Source organism: Passer montanus, unplaced genomic scaffold (assembly GCF_014805655.1).
Source record: "Passer montanus isolate IOZ18808 unplaced genomic scaffold, ASM1480565v1 scaffold23, whole genome shotgun sequence".
Classification (NCBI taxonomy): Eukaryota; Metazoa; Chordata; class Aves; order Passeriformes; family Passeridae; genus Passer; species Passer montanus.
The window spans coordinates 11,122,668-11,141,885 of record NW_024366926.1 but is presented as its reverse complement, the minus strand read 5'-3'; the positions used below and the strand labels follow the sequence as shown (position 1 = coordinate 11,141,885).

The 19,218-nt window shown below is 42.5% G+C and overlaps 1 protein-coding gene across 11 annotated transcripts in view; it reads right to left on the bottom strand.

The window, feature by feature from the left end:
- Positions 1-19,218, bottom strand: part of EPHA5 (EPH receptor A5) — a 194,426-nt gene that overhangs the window by 147,744 nt on the left and 27,464 nt on the right. For all 11 annotated transcript variants that reach the window (XM_039710394.1, XM_039710387.1, XM_039710392.1 and 8 more), the window contains exon 3: positions 1,209-1,872. In XM_039710394.1, coding sequence (XP_039566328.1) covers positions 1,209-1,872 — 664 coding nt within the window. The remainder of the gene's footprint in view (positions 1-1,208; positions 1,873-19,218) is intronic.

The window sequence follows — 19,218 nt, the reverse complement described above, 5'->3', positions numbered from 1 at the left end:
CTCTCCATGTCAACCTTTGAAGCGATTTGAACTATCTTCAGGGTCACGAGCATGTGACCGAGGACTAGAGGATCAAGACCACAGTTTGCTGTGGATATGCACTGATCTATTCTTTGTACTACACTACAAACAATAATCAGTGTCTGGAGTGAGGTGAAGACAAAATGCAACACAGACTTCAGCTGAAGTGGAATTCCTCTGCCTTCCCCACAGTATCTATTACAATCTATTATTAAGTGGCTGCAAAGACAAGCCAACTGAGATGGAACTGGTAAGCAATATATATTAATTTTGCAAAGAGCAGACTGTATTGAAATCATTGTTTACCTTCTCTTTTGCAAGCAAATTAGTTTTAGGCTACCTGCTACATATTTACAACAGAAGGGCAAATTTTATAAACAAGCATGTAATACAGCAAAACCATAAAATGAGATTGTACTCGTTGTACTGATTGACTCAGAGTACACTGCTGTTCTTTGTAAGTATTCTTTTTAAGGTCTTAAGCTTTAGATACCCAGATCTCTTGCACAAGGCCTCTGATGATTCAGGAGATCTATGCTGACCAGCAATCTGGGAACCTCAGCCAGCTACTTGTGGGAAAACTTCAGCACATATGGAAGCATTTTTATCAGTGGGCCTTTAAGTTTAACTCTGAACAGCTGAGCAGCTTTGTATTAAATTATTTACCAGAGAGGAAAATCAATCAACTCACACCACATCAAATACCCAGGCCCCCACAGAGTGATAAAGACAGAAAAACACACTCCTCCAAATACAAAAACAAAATGCTTCTTCTATAGAGAGATTAACTTCAAACATTCCCTGGTATTGTCCCCAAAAAAAAAGAAACCAGGCTTCTAAGACTCATAAGGAAACCCTGATATGGGGGAAAAATAACATAAATCTTTAAATAACAGATAAGACTACAATTGCCTCATGGACCCAGTGCTCCAAAGGCAACAGAAGAATGCCAGATTCTCCTTGTTGGCAGCTCTGTAAACAGCAGCTGCACATAGGTGTCAAGTGCCACGACATCCAGCCCAGGCCTCTGTCTTCCTGCTCTAACACTTCACAAAGGACCTCAGTGGAAGTGAGAACCTGACCCACCACTGTCAACTCAACCAGGCACAAAAACATGGAAGAGAAGAAAGCCCAGACTGCACACCACCTCGGAAGCTCAGCACAGCACCCTCCCTGCAAACCCTTACCTTGGCAGGTGTTGTTCTTCTCCTCATAGCCTGCCTTGCACAAGCACTTCCCGATGGGCACCAGCCATTCCCCCTCCGCACTGCAGTGCATCTTGGGTGCCTCCTCAGTCACCGAGTGGTTGATGCAGACGCCCGACACCTCCAGGAGCTGCGAGGAATCTGCACCCGTGATGGTGTCAGGGAAGCGGGCCAGGTTGCGGATCACCGACGGGCACTTCTTGTAGTACACGCGCACGGAGACCAGGGCGATGCAGGCACCCACGTCCTGGAAAGCCAGGTAAAATCCCTTCTTTGTCAGGGGCCCCACGTCTCTCACCTCCGTGTTGAGCTTCATCACTCTGTCGCCAAGGTCTAACTCTGTGAAGCTCTCATCAGCAGCAATGGTATCAATCTTGATGTACTGGTTTTCTTTGATGTTCCTCCCATCTTCATCATCGGACTCAAAGTAGTACATGTTGAAAGTCTCCTTGCAGGTCCCAAGTCCTCCTGGAAGGCTGTTACAGTCCCTCAGGGTGAATTTGAGCTCAATGAAGATGCGGGATGCCCCCTCATTGGAGATCCAGCTGGTCAGAAGCCAGTTGTTCTGATTCTGTTCCATTACCTTGCATACTTGGTATGTGTGTATCGGAGCGTAGTTTTCATCCACCTCACCAATTTCTTCCCACTGTATAAAAAGGAAAAGTATTTGTTAAAACAGTCACAACTCTTAGCTTTGCCATCTAAAGAGCATCTTGGGCTTCAGAACTCAGGACTTTCAGGGGAAAAAATGTTTTAATTGCCAAGCTTTCTGTACTAGAGGCTTGATACATTCCTGGTAAAGTCAGATAAATGATCCTTTATAAATAGAAAAGGATGCTAGTTAAAACCCTTTGTTTTAGACAGTTCAAAAGTGGGAAAACATATTGCTGGGTTTGTCCACTACTATTCAGTTAGGAAACAAAACAAAAGCAGATGGGGCCATTTCTGTGAGCTTTTCCAATGCATCCACGGTTCGTCTGTCCCCATGCCCCCAGGCTCCTTTCTATCACATCCTCAAATCACTGCCCCACATAACGAAAACCACACTTCTACAAGCTATGCTCCCCCACCAAACAGCACGCCAGAAAATCAGTGGAGTGATACACAAAAGAAATGAGCCTTTGCTATCCCCAAGTGCACTAGTCAGCGTAGTTCTTGCTCATGCAAAGAGAAGATTACTTCCAATACAGGTTACAGGGATCTGCGAATCTTCAGCTGTTTATGTGCTACACAGGCTTTTAATCAGAGCTTCAGGCAACTTTCTGCAGCTTTGTGGGAATTGCAGCAACTGTTTGTTCATTTTATTTTAGCCATGCTCTGAAGGGCATCACTTGGAAGAAATGCTTTTTCCTGGTGCAGCTCAGAGTCAGTAGCATCACAACTGTGCCTACAACAGATACATATTAGCATTTCCTCTCTACTTTTGATGACCCCAGTGTTGCATTAAAAGATTAAATTAACCATCTTAGTGCAGCAAAGAACCCAGGAGAGCCAGTGTTGGTTTCAGTTTTGTTCCCTTCTACTTTTGACCCACTCATGTGCCACCCAAGACCTCCTCCATGCAGCTGTTCATGCAGCACATAGGAAATGCACAGAGTGTAATGCAAAGGTACTGCCATTTAAATCTGCATATCTTCTAAGGGCCAAAGCCAAACCTTTTCCTTGGAAATACAGCCTGAGATAAAGTTGAGAGTGTTCTCAGCCCAGATGCTATTACTGCAGAGCTGAGATAGAACACCCTCAGAGTCAATGTAACAATGAAGATTTTTTAAAAAATGAAATGTTCTTACATTTTAAATTAAAACAGCAGCAAGAAGTGACATGAGAACATAACCTGACGGTAGTCAATAACGAATTACAAACATCACCATCAGAAAAACATTTCTTCTCCTCCCTACCTTGGGATGTGAAAGCGGGGACTTGTGCAGGAAGGCATCCCCACTGTGATGGGCAGTTATATGCACCACCGGTCTTCTAAGTAAGGAACCTAACCCAAAGACATTTTTGCCATGGCAAGCAGTACTTTCATTTGTAGCCCTTTTTTGTGTCTCTGGGCTTAAACAGGCCACAACTCTGATTAATTGTCACAGGGGAGCACCACAGAATTGGACAAAGACATGGCTACAGTGAAAGCCAGGCAGATCTGCACAGGACTCATGCCTAACATTAGGAGAGGCAATTAACAATTACCAGGAGAGTAACTGAGAAAAGATAAAACTATGCAACATAGAATAATTCAGCAGCTAGACTTTGTAAGTTCCAGTAAATAGGAAGGTTTTGATATATGAAATTAAAAGCAGAAAAACACCATCCTTCAACTAGCATGGTTAATTTGAGTAATAAATATACTGTACATCTACACTTCCAAGTGAATTTGTGTAACATTGTACTAGCTTCAGCTAGGATAGAGTTAAACCTCTTCATAGTAGCTCATATGGGGCTACCTTTGGGATTGTGCTGGAAACACTGTTGATGACACAGAGATGTTTCAGTGACTGCTGAGCAGCACTTACATCAGTCAAGGCCTTTTCTGCCTCTCAGCCCATCCCACCAGCAAGGAGGCTAGGGGTGCACAAGAAGCTGGGAAAGGACCCACCTGGGATAGCTGATCCACCTGGCTCAAGGGATATTCCAGACCATATGGTGTCATGCTCAGCACATACAACTGGGGCAAGAAGAAAGAACTGGGGACAGGAAGAATCATGGCATTTGCTTTTGCAAGTCACGGGTGAGGAAGCCTCACTTTGATGGGGATAGCTGAACACCTGCCTGCCCATGGGAAGTGGTGTTTCCAAGGAATTTCTTGGTTTACTTTGCTTGTGTGTGTGGCTGTTGCTTTACCTATTTTAGAGTCTTTCTCTCAACCCATGAGTTTTCTCACTTTTTCCCTTCTGATTTCTCACTCATTCCCTGCAGGGGAAGTGAACGAGTGCCTGTGTGGCGCTTAGCTGCCAGCTGGGGTTAAACCACCAGAGTTCTTTTTGATGGCCAGTGTGGGGTTGAAAGGGTTTGAGATATAATGACAGGTTTGATCTGAATGTGCTAGACTCAAGTTATAGCTGTTATTGTTGTTGAGCTATTCATTGCCTGGCTCCTGGGCTTGCCATGGGGCTTGATTGCCTCGCTGCACACTAAAGCCTGGTGCTTATTAGTGGCTGCTCCTTGGTTCTGCTGCTTGCTGAACTGCTGACCATCTTACTCTGCTGGGCCTGGCAACATCTTGATGTTAGACAAAGCACCATGATGGCAAATACCCAGGCCATCACTGATGTGTCTGTGATGCCCCACTGGATATGCTGGAACTGCAGTGTGAACTCAAGTTGACAGGAGTGCAGCCTGGGGATTAGTCCACATGGGAGAGCAGCCCTAAGCAGCTGTGGACGCATTCATGCTGGAGCAGGTGCATCTCAAAGCAGCTGTGGCTGAGGTTATGTCAGTGTTACAGCAGGTACACCCCTGAAGAGACTGTGGCACATAGATAAGGCTCCACTTTGAGCAGGTAAAATTACCTAAGGGACTGAAGTCTGTGGCTAAGTCCAAAAAAGGAGCAGGGGCAATTAGAGGAGTTAATTGCATCATTACCCCAAATGGTCTGGTCCATGGATAGAGACTGTAATGAAAATGCCACCCTGCTTACCTGGAAATGGCTGAACACCCGCCAACCCACAGGAGTGGTAAATTAATTCCTTGGTTTGCTTTGCTTGTGCATGCAGCTTTTACCCTACCTATTGTAGTATCTTTATCTCAAGTCATGAGTTCTCACTTTTACCCTTTTGATTTTCTCACTCACTGGTGGGGAGTGAGAGAGGGGCTGTGTGGTGCTTAGTTGCTGGCTGGGGTTAAAGCATGACGCTATATAAAGGTGAAGTCCTAATTTCAGGTGGTAGGGATTCTCCATTTGATGAAAAGGGAGAGTAACCCTCCACTCCCCCCAATCCACAGAGAGGTCCCTGACAAACCAGCCCAGGGGACAGATAAGCACATCCCAATATAGCCTAAGAATGACACAATGACTTTAACTTTGCTTTTTTCTGGCTGAAGGTCAGAAGATCACTCAAGTAAGTGCTCACACCAACAAGCATACACAAGTAAGTGTTAACTTCCAGCAGGAAGTGGTGCAAAGCATCTCAAGACTGGAAATGGCTCAGAGCAGTTTTATCACGTGGAGATGTTTATGGATGGCCACAAGGTCCACAGTAAAACGCTGTACACCATCTAAAGAGCATTAACATGTATTTCTTTCATAGAGTTGACATTTACAATGACTGTGATGTTGCAGTAATATCATTACCGACCTAACTTGAAGGTATGCTGAAAAACATCGCTTGACTTTTTTCATACTTGCCAGGTCAATTTTCAAGGACCCAACCGTGGCACTCCCCAGAGTTACGCATTTAAGCTCATTTCCACCTCTGCTTCAGGAGCTGTGCTTTTGGGAGTGAGTACAAAGTTCATTTGTTGAAAAACTAAGTGCAGTGATTCTAATGGTTGCTTTCATGCACTGAGAGCACTAAACACCATGAGGATAAAGGTCCAAGCATAAATACATCAATGAACTGTGATAGAGTCTTATCTCAGCTGCAAGAAATGGCACACGGCCTAACATCTCGGGCTTCCAGATGTGCTGCACTTCCAGTACTGCTCCCCAGATCAGAGCAAATCCTGTCATCACCACCTGCCATCAAACCTAAAGCAATCATCAGAGCATGAGAAAGGGGAGGTGCTAATGAGCTAAGGCTGCTTATCTCTGTATAATCCTCAAGGGAAAGTCAACCAGATTTTATCAGAGCAGCCAGTATTGTGCAAAATCTCTGCTCTATCATTTAATCTTCTTCTCCCCTATCTGCATGTAGGACTACACCATTTCTTTCTCTTCAGCTGGATCTGCCTCCCCCCAGAGACTGCAGGCAAGCTGCCACCCTTCTGTTTTTACACCCCTCCACGAGATGGAGGTGGCAGTAAGAGCCCCTGCACCCTCTGCCTGGTCCCAGCCTCCTAGTCACTAGAGACCTCAGAGAAGTATTTCAGCCAACAAAGAAACACGAACCACAGGATAAAATGCAGTGCCTTACAGTTAATGAGAAAGAAATCCCACCACATTAAAGAGACAGCATCTAGATGAAAATTATTGGCATGAAAAAAAATTAAGTACAACTGAAAAATTGTGTAATGCTATAATTCCTCTCTGCAACACATATTTTTTGATATATAAATCAACCCCATCTGCAGGATTAAAACAAAAGTGCAACCATTAATTTGGTGGTAAATGTTTTCTCTACATCTTTAATAGCCCTAAGAAGGAAAACACAAATGCATTTCAATGGCCTGATGTTAAATCATTTATAGAAGACCTATTTCTGAATCAGAAATTTCCAGCCCACTACTGCTGGCGAGGGAAAATGCAGCTCCATCAGTTCATACAGGCTGTCTGTCTAGAGAAAGGCCAAAGATATCACACATCTAACTAAAGATATAAGAGTTAAAAAAGCATTCAGTGGAGCAGCCTTGGGTTAAATGGACAATTTTAAAACACATTCACCAGCTGTCTGCTACTCAGGCTTGTTTCTAATCTCGGAGATTCCAGGAGTGCAATTTGCTACCACAGCACAGTGAAAGGCTGATGCCCCAAAACTAAATACTGACAGCAGGGATGAAAATTTCAGAGCTTTTGTTTATTTGGTTTTGAGGTGATGGGGGGGTTGCAGTACTAGTTTTTGTTATTGGTCTTCACTGACTCATTCATTTTCTTTAGCATCCACTAAAGGCAGTATAGCCATTTCAAGCCTTGTTCCTAGTTCCACACATCCTTGAACTGCTGAAAAATAAATTAGGCATTTAGCAAAATTCTAGGTATCTTAAGAGGGAAAGGAAGCTTAAAAACATTAAGCAAAGGTGTTCCTAAGACTTACCTGAAACCTTCCCAGCAGGACTCCCTCACTCCAAGGGCTGTGAATCTGCCTCTCTTCCCACTACGTATTTCACAGGCTCCATGCTACAAGAAGCCTCATCCTCTCCTATTTCATTTTTCCACCCTGCCACACAGAGATCTGCAACATATGCGTGTTAACTCAAGTATCTACTAGCAAAAAGATGGAAGACTAGAAAAGGATTTAAGTATTTTATCTTTTTTTCTTTTGGAAAAAAAGCAAGCCTGGCACGGATTTCTGATCTCTGGCTTTGAATGTGTGAAAGCATCAGAGGTACTCTATATCCTTTGCCCACAGAAAGGCAATTTTACCTCAAAACACTGCTCTCAAGGCCACCACGAGCACATACTGGTGCAGAGGACAGTGTGGCAAGGTGCTATGCAATCCCTATGCCAAGTGAAAAGGGGACACCTGATGCCCTTTGAGAAGGGCAAACCAGCCTGGTGTTCAGCTCAGTACCATTTATCCTGCCTTTCATCCTGGTAACATTTGGGCAGACTCTTCGATTTCCTTTTATGCAGCTGATGTTAAGACCTGGCTGCCAATCAATAGCCTCCAGCATAGCTCCCTCACAAATGTTCCCTCCTGCTACTCAACTTTATCTTGCAACCTGCTTCTTTCCTCCCATCACAAAACCCAAAAACTTGTGGGTTTGTTATTTTTTTTTAGCTACCTGCTGGTTTCCACTGGCTATCATATTACACAGCCAAAGCAAACAAGCAGCAGGCTTTCCTCTGCACAGTTTCAGTGACTTCAGTGAGGTCACATAAGGCTAAATCTCTAGTGAAAGCCAGGCAGAGCACTACACATCTTTTCTTCTGCACTGCAGAAGGTTTTGCAGGGCTGTGCTAGTTGTAAAATAAGGCTGACTTTGTCACTACCTTGCCTATTGCAAAACAGCACTTACAAACAGGCCAGTCCCTGTTTTGAAGTCCCAAGATTTCAAATGCTGCCACCAAATATTGCCAGTGCTGTCAACAGAAGCTGTGATATGTGGCATTGATCAGATTTTCAGCTCGGGAGATGTATGATTAAGCAAGAGCCTGATTTTGCTGGAGGTGTTTCAGTCTTCATTAAAGGAGTTTTGCTTGCTCAAAGAACAAGAACAAAAAAGACAGCATCCAAAAAGTCATGTTACTTTTAGCCCCCTCTACAGCAATGACTGGCAGGAGCAAGAGTTTTGTCTTGAACACAGGCACTGGCAAGAGGTGTGTGTACAACCTCTGTGACCTACTGATCATGGCAGAGTCCACCAGCACCTGGATGAGGAGCTGGAGAAGCCTGGTTCCCCTCACAGCAAGGGACAGGGATCCAAACCACTCTCAAGCAGCAGAAAAATGCAGAAACCTGGAACAATGATGCACATTTGTTTGCAACCCTGCTCTTTGCAATGGGTGAGCAGCGCAGGAAGCAGAGCAGAGACATCAAAATAACTTTGGCCAGCTTTTTCCATCCGTACCTATGCTTAAAACAGCACACTTGGGCAACAATTTTTAAGCATTTGTACCAGGGTAACCACACAGGTTTAAAACCCAAATTCTGCTTTGGAGCAGGGTGCCTGCTCACTGGGACAGCTCAGCAGCTTCTCCCCTTCTGCCCTGCACCAACTGGTGGAAGGACACCAACTAGAGCCACATCACATTTTCCAGTAAATCACAAATTTGAAATACAAATAATCAGGAAACAAAAGCAATTCATGTACTTGGATCAAGTCAGGAAAAAGGAGAGGGAACAAAAAAAAAAAAATCAGTAAAAAAGAAACCAATTATTTTGAGAGCCTCCCAAACCATGTCTTTACCATCTTCTCTTCTTGAGTTTAAACAAAATAGAGGCCAGATAAAAAAATTATGAAAAAACTGTTCTGGAGTAATACAAACTACTTCTTTCAGCCTCAAACACACTTTTAAATTTCAGCTACCAAGCAACAAAAAAATTATTTCTTGTGCAAACTTTTCCAATACCAACATCCACTTTTATAATGCAAAAGGTGAAGCTTTTTTTACACTTTCTCAGCCTAATTTTAGGGGCTTTGGAGCTCATTTTCCAGGCAGGAGCCAGTGTCCAAAAGAAACTGCGTAAGTTCAATGCAAACAACATTTGGCAAGAGTTTACTAAAACCTTTAAATACCAGAAGCAGTTGCAACTGTCTGGGATCTTACTATTTCCATACATCTGACAGTGCCCCTAGCCGAGGCTCAAGCCTCATTTGGATGGCAATTTTACAACTGAGACATTTATACATACAGATATATATTCCTACTGACAGCAGTTACTAGTCAAGCAAACAGCATAATGGATAACAGAGGACAGAAAGCATCTGATTAATCTCCCTACTCAGGCGGAAATCTGGCCTAATGAAAGCTGAGTTTCTGAAGGAGGAACTTAACGTTTTCTGGTGGCTTGGCACATTCCCAATTTCTCCAACCAGGAAAATAAAACAAAAATAAGAACACTATGAGCTACTTTTGGGCTACTCTTATTTTACTCCTGGATTGCAGTTTCCTGCTGCTTCTTACAATGCCACTCTGGTCACTAAGCTGCACAGTCCAGTTAACACAGAGCTTCAGAATATCCTGAGGTTAATTAGCTGAAGTAAATACGAGTTTCCTCACTCATTACTGGAGGTTTCCCAGCAAGAAGCTAAGGATCATGTTTCATACACTAAAACATAAGAGAAGGAAGCAAAGAGCAAAGAGGTATGAACTGGAAATTTAAAGCATGATTGTGAGATGTTCCACATCAGACTAGTGAATATTTTTTCTCCATTTCTGTATTAGCCAAACACATATTCCCTAGCCCATGTGCGATAGTTACCTAGCAGAGAGCAAATTTAGAGAGTCACTTCCATTACCACCCCCTCCAACCACCTCCCACTAAAAGGGCAAATCCTCACCTCAGCAGAGTTACAGGCACTGCCAGAGGTGCTTCTGAATGACCCCTTGCAATGTGTGGGCAGCAAAAATGCTAAGAGGAGAAAAAGGGCCTTGCTTCATGTTAAAGGCTACTCCCCACTGCATCAAGAGTTAACAAGACTTAATTTCACTTGGTGCCAAGGTTTCACATTTGGCTTTGCACTCTGACCGAGGGCAGGAGAGTGAATAGCAAAGATGGGGAGATAATTGATGTTTCATCTCCACTATAAAAAAAAACTGCACTGAAAATGAGCTGGGTGAATGTTCACAGCACTGCCACGCTCCATCCTAACTCCACTGCTGCCAACTGCACATTCCAATACTCAGAACAGCTCATCAGCAGACAACAGCTTTAAAAAATGCAATTTTTAGAACTGAGAGCTTAAGCATCTGGGTGGATACTTCGGTATCTTACAGTGTTTTGGACGTTTTTAATTCCACCCAGGTCGACCTTTCATCATCCTGTGTGCAATCAGGACTGCTAGAAATCCTCCTCCTGCATTAAGTAATGCAAATAAAAGGTTCTCACACCGTCACACTGCTCAGAGCTGAGGGAAAACACCAAACAGGAGAGCCCCATACTGAAACCAAACGACAAAGCATGACTGCTCCTCTCAAGAAGAGCTACATGTGACATGTCTCAAGAAGAGCTACTTTAGGTGACATTATCAGTCACCTAAAGTTACACAGAGAATGTCGTAATCATCAACTCCTCTTGTGTAGACATTTGAATTTACTACTTGAACAATTTTTCAGTCGTCTTTTTTATTTGTAGTATGCATGTAAGGTTTGCTGCCACACCTTCCACTTCTGCATCAGGCTGTGCAGGAGACTTCTCAGTTTAAGTCCCTATAAAGCAAAAGCGTTGACAATTCCTGGATTGCTCTGCACCACTGAGAAACAATGCAGATTTCTGGAAAGCTGCAATTGCGTCTCAAAACACAAGCAACAATTTGCTACACAAAGTACCACCCAAGAAAACGGGTAAGAAAGAACAATTAAAACCTTAAAAACTATTTTCAGTACATGCTTATGAAATGTATTCTCTGTTCAGATGCCTGCACAATTCAAGCTGTTGAAAATTGGAGAAACATCAGGACAAAGTCACCTAGACTTTTCAGTCTGCACACCAAGATACATGGGGAAAAAAAAGAAAATGGGACTGAAGTTTAGCTCAGACTTTGACAATTTGCATGATCAATGAAAGATGTCAGCACCAGAATCCAAATGGAATGAGAACCCAGCTGGAGGCTAGCGGAACTGAAATGAAAAGGAGCACCAGCCCCTCTTCAGCATGCCTAATCAGGCACTGCGCCCACCCCCTAACCAGAACAAAGCAATGTGCTATCTGGAAACCCCACCTCCCCTCCCACAGGTTTATTTTTTTAAAGGTTTGAAATTCTCTGTACATCAGACTTAAAACATCCATCTCAAATCACAGTCCAGCAATTGAAGGAAAGACAATGGAGATGAGCATGAAAGAAGCAATGAAGAAACACAATACCATTAAATCATTTTTCACTGCCTAATGTTACACTCATTGCAGAGCAATTTAACAAAGGCCAGAACAAACAGTATTGACACCACATGGTTTAACACTGGAAGGCTGACAAAGCCAGATTTTCAGAAGGACTCAGAGCAGGACATAATTTTAGGTTTATAACCAAATGCTTGGATTTTCAAAGCTTTTGGGATATTATTCACATTACTCATCATCTGATGATACCAAGAGGTTCACAGAACAACTTTGAAAAGTAGAAAGAAAGGAAGTTTTCCTTGTTACTTTAATGTTGTCTTTATATTTAAACAAATCAAAATCTATGTGGTGATTCTGTTTACTACAGCTGAAATAACACAAAGCATTTGGTTTCTTCTTCATGCACAGAATAGCAAAACTTTGCAAAAAATTAAACTAAAATCTTAATCTTGATGATTGCCATCAGCTTTCGCTAATTTCTTCCAAGTGCGTACACATTTAAGAGTTTCTAGTAAAAGAGAAAAAAAAAATACTTGATTTAAAAGAGTATTTAATGAAAGCAAAACAGATTAAACTTCCTGGTTTTCTAGTATTTCAGGCAAGTGACACAATTATGCACGTGCTGCACAGGCAACCCTAACCTCTCAGGCGTATACCGAATTTGACCAGACTACAGACGGCCCGCACACTGTATCAAGACCCTCCAGCAAATGCATTATTTTGCCACTGCTCCCTGGTCTCTAATCTACCCAAAGCTTTTCATAGTGATAATATTACATTCATGGCTTAGGCCTTGACAACTGCACCCATAAATCAATTTTAAACCTCACATTAATCATCTTTCTGTAATCAGTGGCTATTCAGCACAAATTTACATCTCATTTCTGTTGGCCAAACAGCCACATTAGAGCTTTGAAGCTTATTCAGGCTTAAATGATTATATTCCCCTAATAAACACTGAAGTTCTCTCAGTCCAGCTGCTGTGAGCTGCATTAATGACATGCCGTGGCAGCAGGGGCCATCTGAAGCCAGCCTTGTGCAGTGCTACAAGCAGCAGCCCCCTCGCCAAACAGATTTTCTGCATTTCCTATACTCTCAGAAGAAATGAGAAGGATGCTCTGCCTGTGCAGACCCTCCTATGGGAACTGGTGTGTGCAGCAGACACACACACGAAATTTACTGCACTTCCCCTGAACAGCTCCATTTACCACCTCTTGAATACAGGGGGCTACGAGTAAAATATCCAAAGCCAGATTTCCTGATTCCCCACATGCTGAACACCTTAGCTTACTTTGGGTTTGGTGACAGCTCTGTTGAATCTGAACCATCTACAAAACCCACTTTCCTCACTTGTCAGACAGCTCTAACTTTGTTCACAGCACCACCAAACTGTACCTTAGCGTGCTTTTCTCTGATCACCTCAGAATTAGGTATTACATTTTTAATATCTGACTGCAACTATTTCCCCCCCCTTTTTTTGTTTTGTGTGACAGAGATTATCACTCAGGATTACAGTAAGCAGCTAAAACATGATCAGTTCAGGGTGGATTTTGCATGTACTTGCCTGCAATCCCTATAGTGAAACAATCTATTCTGATTGAACAATAAATAATTATTTAATTAAAGAACCTTGGCAGGCCTACATTATTAAACCTGCATAAAAAGCCTGACATTGATTGCATATTCACTTTCAGTTAAGGTCTGAATCAGTATGCTAAGATCTAAAAATGAATGAACAGAATGGGTTTATTATAACTGTTGTTAAGTACTTACCCCACTATAGGTAATACATTATACATGTGGATGCCTGGTATGCTTATTCCACAACATAATGAAACTTTTAGTTACTTTTTATTCTATGAGATTTAATTCCCATTGTGTCAGGTTTATGTTCCTATTTAAAAAAGGCACCAGAATTACACAGATGTAAATCTGCTGGACAAAGATGCAACCCAGAGCTCAATGTTCCTTTTAATCTGGAATTGAAGAAACACAGATGTGCTCAATTGTTTGTGACAGATGTCCTATATCCTAACCATTTCACAAAGAACATGTTTCGTATAACACAACACACAATGCAACCTCCACACTCTCCTGGTATCTGGCAACCACTGAAGAACCACTTGAACATCAACATGCCATGGCAAAGAAAGCAAAGACAATCATGTGCTAAATCCTCAGCTGAGATGTCTGCAATGCAAAAATAAATGCTGTTTCAGCAATCAGCTGTGATAATGCAAAGTCTAGGAAGGCTGCTGAAGTTTTCAGAAGAAACTCAAAAAACTCCAATTTGTTCTTAACCAAGAGGTAAACCATGGCTTAACTTGATGGTAATACTGCAACACATACACAGAGAAAAAAAATTCTGTTATCAGCTTGCTTTTGCTTAACCAACAAAAAATATCAGAATCTAAACTGAATGCTTTTGAAGAGAAGGGAAGATAACTTTTTTTTGGGGGGGCAGGGCATAATCAACCACAGTGAGAACTTGCTACAGGAGTCAAACCATCATTCATCATCATAAGGGGGGGATTCAAGGAAGTTTCAGAATAAAGTATCTGATCAGGGAGACAAGCCCATGATGAGCCACATATATTCATCACATAAGTAAGGTGGGTTAAAGATAGCACCAACATGCCTATGCCATGTGAGAGCAGAGAGTGGGTGCATAAATAATTAAGATTCATGTATATTGCCCTCACCAGGTTACAGTAAGAGTCTCTTCCAGACCCAAGTCCCTGAGGCACAGAGGTGAAGAACACAGAAATGCAGTTCCTCAAAGAGCAAACTATCAAAAACGGTTTAAATAGAAAATGAGTTAATTGGTCTATTGCTACATTTCTGGCTGCTCAGTTAAGTTACAAGCTCTTACTACTGCTATTTTCTATCCAGGGCATACTGGGATTAATTCTGGGTTAGAAATTGTAGAGGCTGAGCAGAAAGAGGAAGCAAACACATGGACATGGGAAGGGGCCACATTTCCTTATGAGAATACAGATTTTGCCACCACCCAGCCCTTCCTCCAGCAGATTTGGGCTAAAGGTGGGAGATCACAGTTTGTAAACACCTGGTGGCAATGGACCCGCTGGATTTTGGCCACCTTGAATGTTCTGATCTGCCATCCTGCACAGCTCCAGGCTTTGGTGTTTCCTTTCAGTGCTTCTTCTCCCTATCAGCCCAGCAGGCCAGTCAGAAAGCCACAGGCAAGAGCTCGTGACTTGGACTTGCTTATCAAAGAGACATTGTCACAGTAGGGTCATCCTTGACCGAAATCTCCTCTCCATTTTGTGCAGCTTGTGGACAGAACTCAGTAAAATTGCAGCAACAGCATTTTACTGCTAGGCAAGGCAATTCTTGTCTGGAGCCTAACTTTCTGGTAAGAAGTTTTACAAAATCTTCAGAAGTCCCTGAAAGGCACCACTTGGCACAGAAACTACAGATGATTATTTATCCAGCCTATCCTAGGCCTTGCTCTCACTCTACAAAATGGACTGATTGGCCATTTCACACTAACAGGAAATTACAACCACAGTTTCATCATTATTTAGCAATTAAAGCATTGAATCACTTCCCTTTCAATTTTTGTCTCATCAGCTTCAGCGCCTTTCAGCAAACCTGGATGCATATTTCACAAAGTGTTGAAGTTTGAAAGGAAAAGGATGAGTGAATGTACTTTGAAAAATAAATTGAAAGTACCGTTCTCAGAGGAAGAGCTAATTAGCATAGGAAACAGCACTTGTACATGTTATGTGGTTAATTGACATCATTCTTCTTACCAAAACACATACTCACTGCAAAGAAGACTGCTGAAGAAATGGTACTGTGATGCTGAAATGTTGCCCCCATAGTTCACAACACTTTCTAAAATAAGCTTTCTGATAATGTTTGCTCTCATCCATAATCAAACGTACACAAAGAAACATAAAACAGTAAGCAGTGAAAGAAATTTTGGACCAAGTAAAGGGATTAGCTGTTTAGGGGAAGGACACAAACACCTGTTGTTGCTTCTCAATAGCTTCCTCTTGCCTTGTGAGCTAGTGACATTGGACCAGGCCCAAAAGAACTCTACCACTCATACACACAAAAGGGGAATTTTCATATTTGTGTTGACTGAAGCAATCAGACAGGCCATCCAAGCACACAGGTGATTTTGGTTCTTTCTTCTCTGCTCAGGGATGCAGAATCCTGAGATGCTGCACAAAGTACCTGGCTTTGCAGGCATACAACCTTTACCTGCCCAGAAGCTGGTGCTGAGCCAGGACCAAATCCCACCTTTCCTAGGGCTTTAGGAGGCTCCAAGGTTATATCTTCCACTGTAACCTGTGTTCCTTCCAAAACCTGTGTAGGTGCACTCATGTGGTAGGACATCCACCCGCTATGGACTCCCCTTACCACATAACCATGCCACAGGCTCTCTAATGACAGTCCTCAGCACAGCTCTAGCCCACATTTTCATGTCACAGAGCATCTTGCAATTCCGACCTGCCACAGCAACCAGCTGAGCAGCCACCAAGATTTCCTTTTCACTTTTACCTGGCTTCCATCACAAGGATTATTTTCTTCCCATTTGCCTCACAGAGCAAACAAGATACTAATTTACTAATTTACTTTCAGAATTAATTTCAGCAACACTTTACTAATATCACTTTCAGAAAACCATTTTCTTTTCAAATGGCATCACTTCAGCCAGAATAAATTGCAATGATCCCACAAGAGAGTCCACAGCTACTCAAGAGAGCAAAGCCCTACTTTATAGCACAAAAACCCATTAGAAAATTAGAGAAGGCTGGGAGGTAGCTAACTTGCCTGTGGCCTCTTTGCCTGAAAGGGTTGTTGGGAGGAGAAGAGAGAGAGGAGTAGTACGCACCTGTAAAGTTAGCAAGAGGAGGCATGGAAAGACCCATTGACTGAGAACTAAAGTTTGACCAATTTGAGCTAGAAAGATTCATTTGTCTTACAGTAAGGACAGATGGATGTTGGCACAAGCTACAAAGGAATATGGGCTTAGCACAAGAGGATACTCACTCAGAGAAATCTCTCTCCAGAAGACGACTTGTGGGCCAAATCAAGGTTACAGACCTCCTGCAAGGACTCCTGAACAAGTTTCTACACCATATGTGCCACAAGAAATTCAACTACATAATGTTAACAGACCCAGTGGCCTCAAATCCCATAAAAGTACACCACCATGACCTTCAGCCCATACACTCATGGATCTGCTCTTCTTTTTAAATAATAAGGACTAGCAAATACTATGATCTTGTGCTTTTTCCCTAACAGTTGTTTTACTCCACCAACACTGAAACTGTAATTCGCTAAGAAACAGAAATAGCATGTCTAGAATGTCAATTATTTGCAATCAACATATTTGAACAGCAGGGTGTTGCCCAACTTTCTTCCTTAATATCATTTTGATTCCTTATGTATTTACTGTAATACAGGAAAAAAACGGCTCTCAGTTTTAAAACTCTGCAGAGCAAAGAAGGAAGGAAATTTGCCAAGTCGTATCTTTGGTTGCAGCACTGTGTGTAAAAAATTGCTCGCACTCTATTTTGTCTCTTTGCTGCTTTATTTTTCAACAAGCAAAACAAAGGTTGAAGAAAAGGAAGGGGACAATCTGTTTTTTAGAGGCAGTAATCAAGACTTTGCTAACTTAGGTCATCCCCAGTTCGGTAAAACAGAGGACACCTATGGCATTAGCCCCCATTTTGGATTTAGTTGCTTTCTTTACCCTTGATCAATGGGGATACTATGGAGTCTTCCAGCAGGGTCAGAAGCTCCAGGGAACTCGTTTGGGAAAAGCTGCCCTCATACAAAAAAAGCTCAACATAGACTCTGGCTTCTGACAAGGACCCTCTACAACACCTGGAGAGATGCACAGGGACGTCTGCACGTCCAGCTTCAGCAAGGTCAGCCTCTCAAACTGCAGTGCTGAGAAACACCCCAAGTTAGCACTGGAGCACACAGCCCTGCAAGCAAAAAAATCTCTCAGTAGTGTTTTGCTCAAAAGGGGCAGAGAACAGAGAAGTCCAAAAGGTTTACCTGGGCTATTGGTATCAAACAAAACAGCTTCGCAAACACTGAGCAAGGGCTGCTTAAGATTCCCTGCTTTCTCTTCAACACCTTCACAGCAAAAGCCTTTTACAAATATTACACAGTCAGCATCATAACCAAATCCCCTGGGGGCTAAAGACATTTGCCAGGTCAATACACTTTTGCAGCTCTGAGAAACAGGCTCTGCCAGACTCACTTACTGTGACTCCAAAGGACACAGTAGCTCCTGCCTATCTGTACTGCCTGTCCACACTGAGACCACTCCTCTGACTTAAATACACCACACTCTGAAGATGCAGTGTTTTGAAATTGAATACACAGAGCTCGGGAAGCTGAGCTTACAGCCTGAGTAATCGACATGGATATTCAATTACCATTAAAATTAATAAGTAGGACAACAACCAAATCCCTGGATGGGTTTTGATTATCTTAGTCTGGGTATTTATCAGAATTACTCTGACACACTGAGTCATTGGGCTCTGGCTGGCAGGCATGAGTCGCTCCTTAGCCCACTGGAGTTCCCTTTGCACTGGAAGCATCAGGACATGCAATGGCAGGAAGAGACAAGTACCACACAAGAAATGAGATGGGTATCTGAAACTGTACAAAAAGTTTTGATTTGGTCTGAAATCCATTCCCAAGTGAACTATTCATTTTGTTCCTGTTCAGCAGCTGTCCTCTGCCTCACTATAATTCTGCAGACTGACAGCAGTCACTGCTTTTGCAGGAAAGCACCAACCTCCTTCCAGTCACCTACCCAACAATGTACCAGTGATCACAAATCATTTTTTTCCTGATCATGTGACAAGACTGGTCTAGTGGTGGACATAACTAGCAAGTCTTTTCTAAAACTTCATTGTTTTAAAGTTGACTTTCCCATCACTAGAGTGAAAATCAAGGCTTTGCCTAATTACTATACTAATCAATATCAATAAATTTAAGAATGCAAAATTAACTCCAGAATTGGCAGAGATATTAAAAGTATGTGTGTTGCCACTTAAGTTAACTACACAGAAAAATTCAGTTACTCAGTCTGTCATCAAAATAAAAAGCAAACAGTAAACCAGACAGAGATTGTGTAATGAAGTAACTTTATCTTACAGGATTATATTTGTGGTTATGACTTTAATTGTGTAGTCTAGAAGGATTTGTGACAAACTGAATAATCTGGCATTTTTGTAATGATTTGTAATCAAAACACTGGCTACGATTTATGGGCTGACTTTACATTCGCACTGCAATCAACTGAGAAAGTCAGTACACGCCCTACAGTTCTAACCATTTAAAACTGTGTCTTGCAAGGAGCCCCAACAGCCCCCCAGTTTGGGGGTTTGAAGCCAAGGCAGAGCTCTCAAGTGTATCTTTCAATTTCTGAAGCAAATAAAGCTAAAATAAAACAAACCTCAACACCCCCAAGGCTTCTGACCAGAAGACCAAAGGTGATATTTTTGCTGTCCTTTACTGTTGACTGAACGGGGAGCGAGCCACGCTGAGCAGACATCATACAGAGCACAAGTTATTTTGATGACCCTCAGCTTTAAGTGTCAATCTTTAAGGACCTCCAGGTTCCAGCAGGAAACCAGGAGAATCACATCAGTGCTGCACCTGGATTCTGCAGGCTG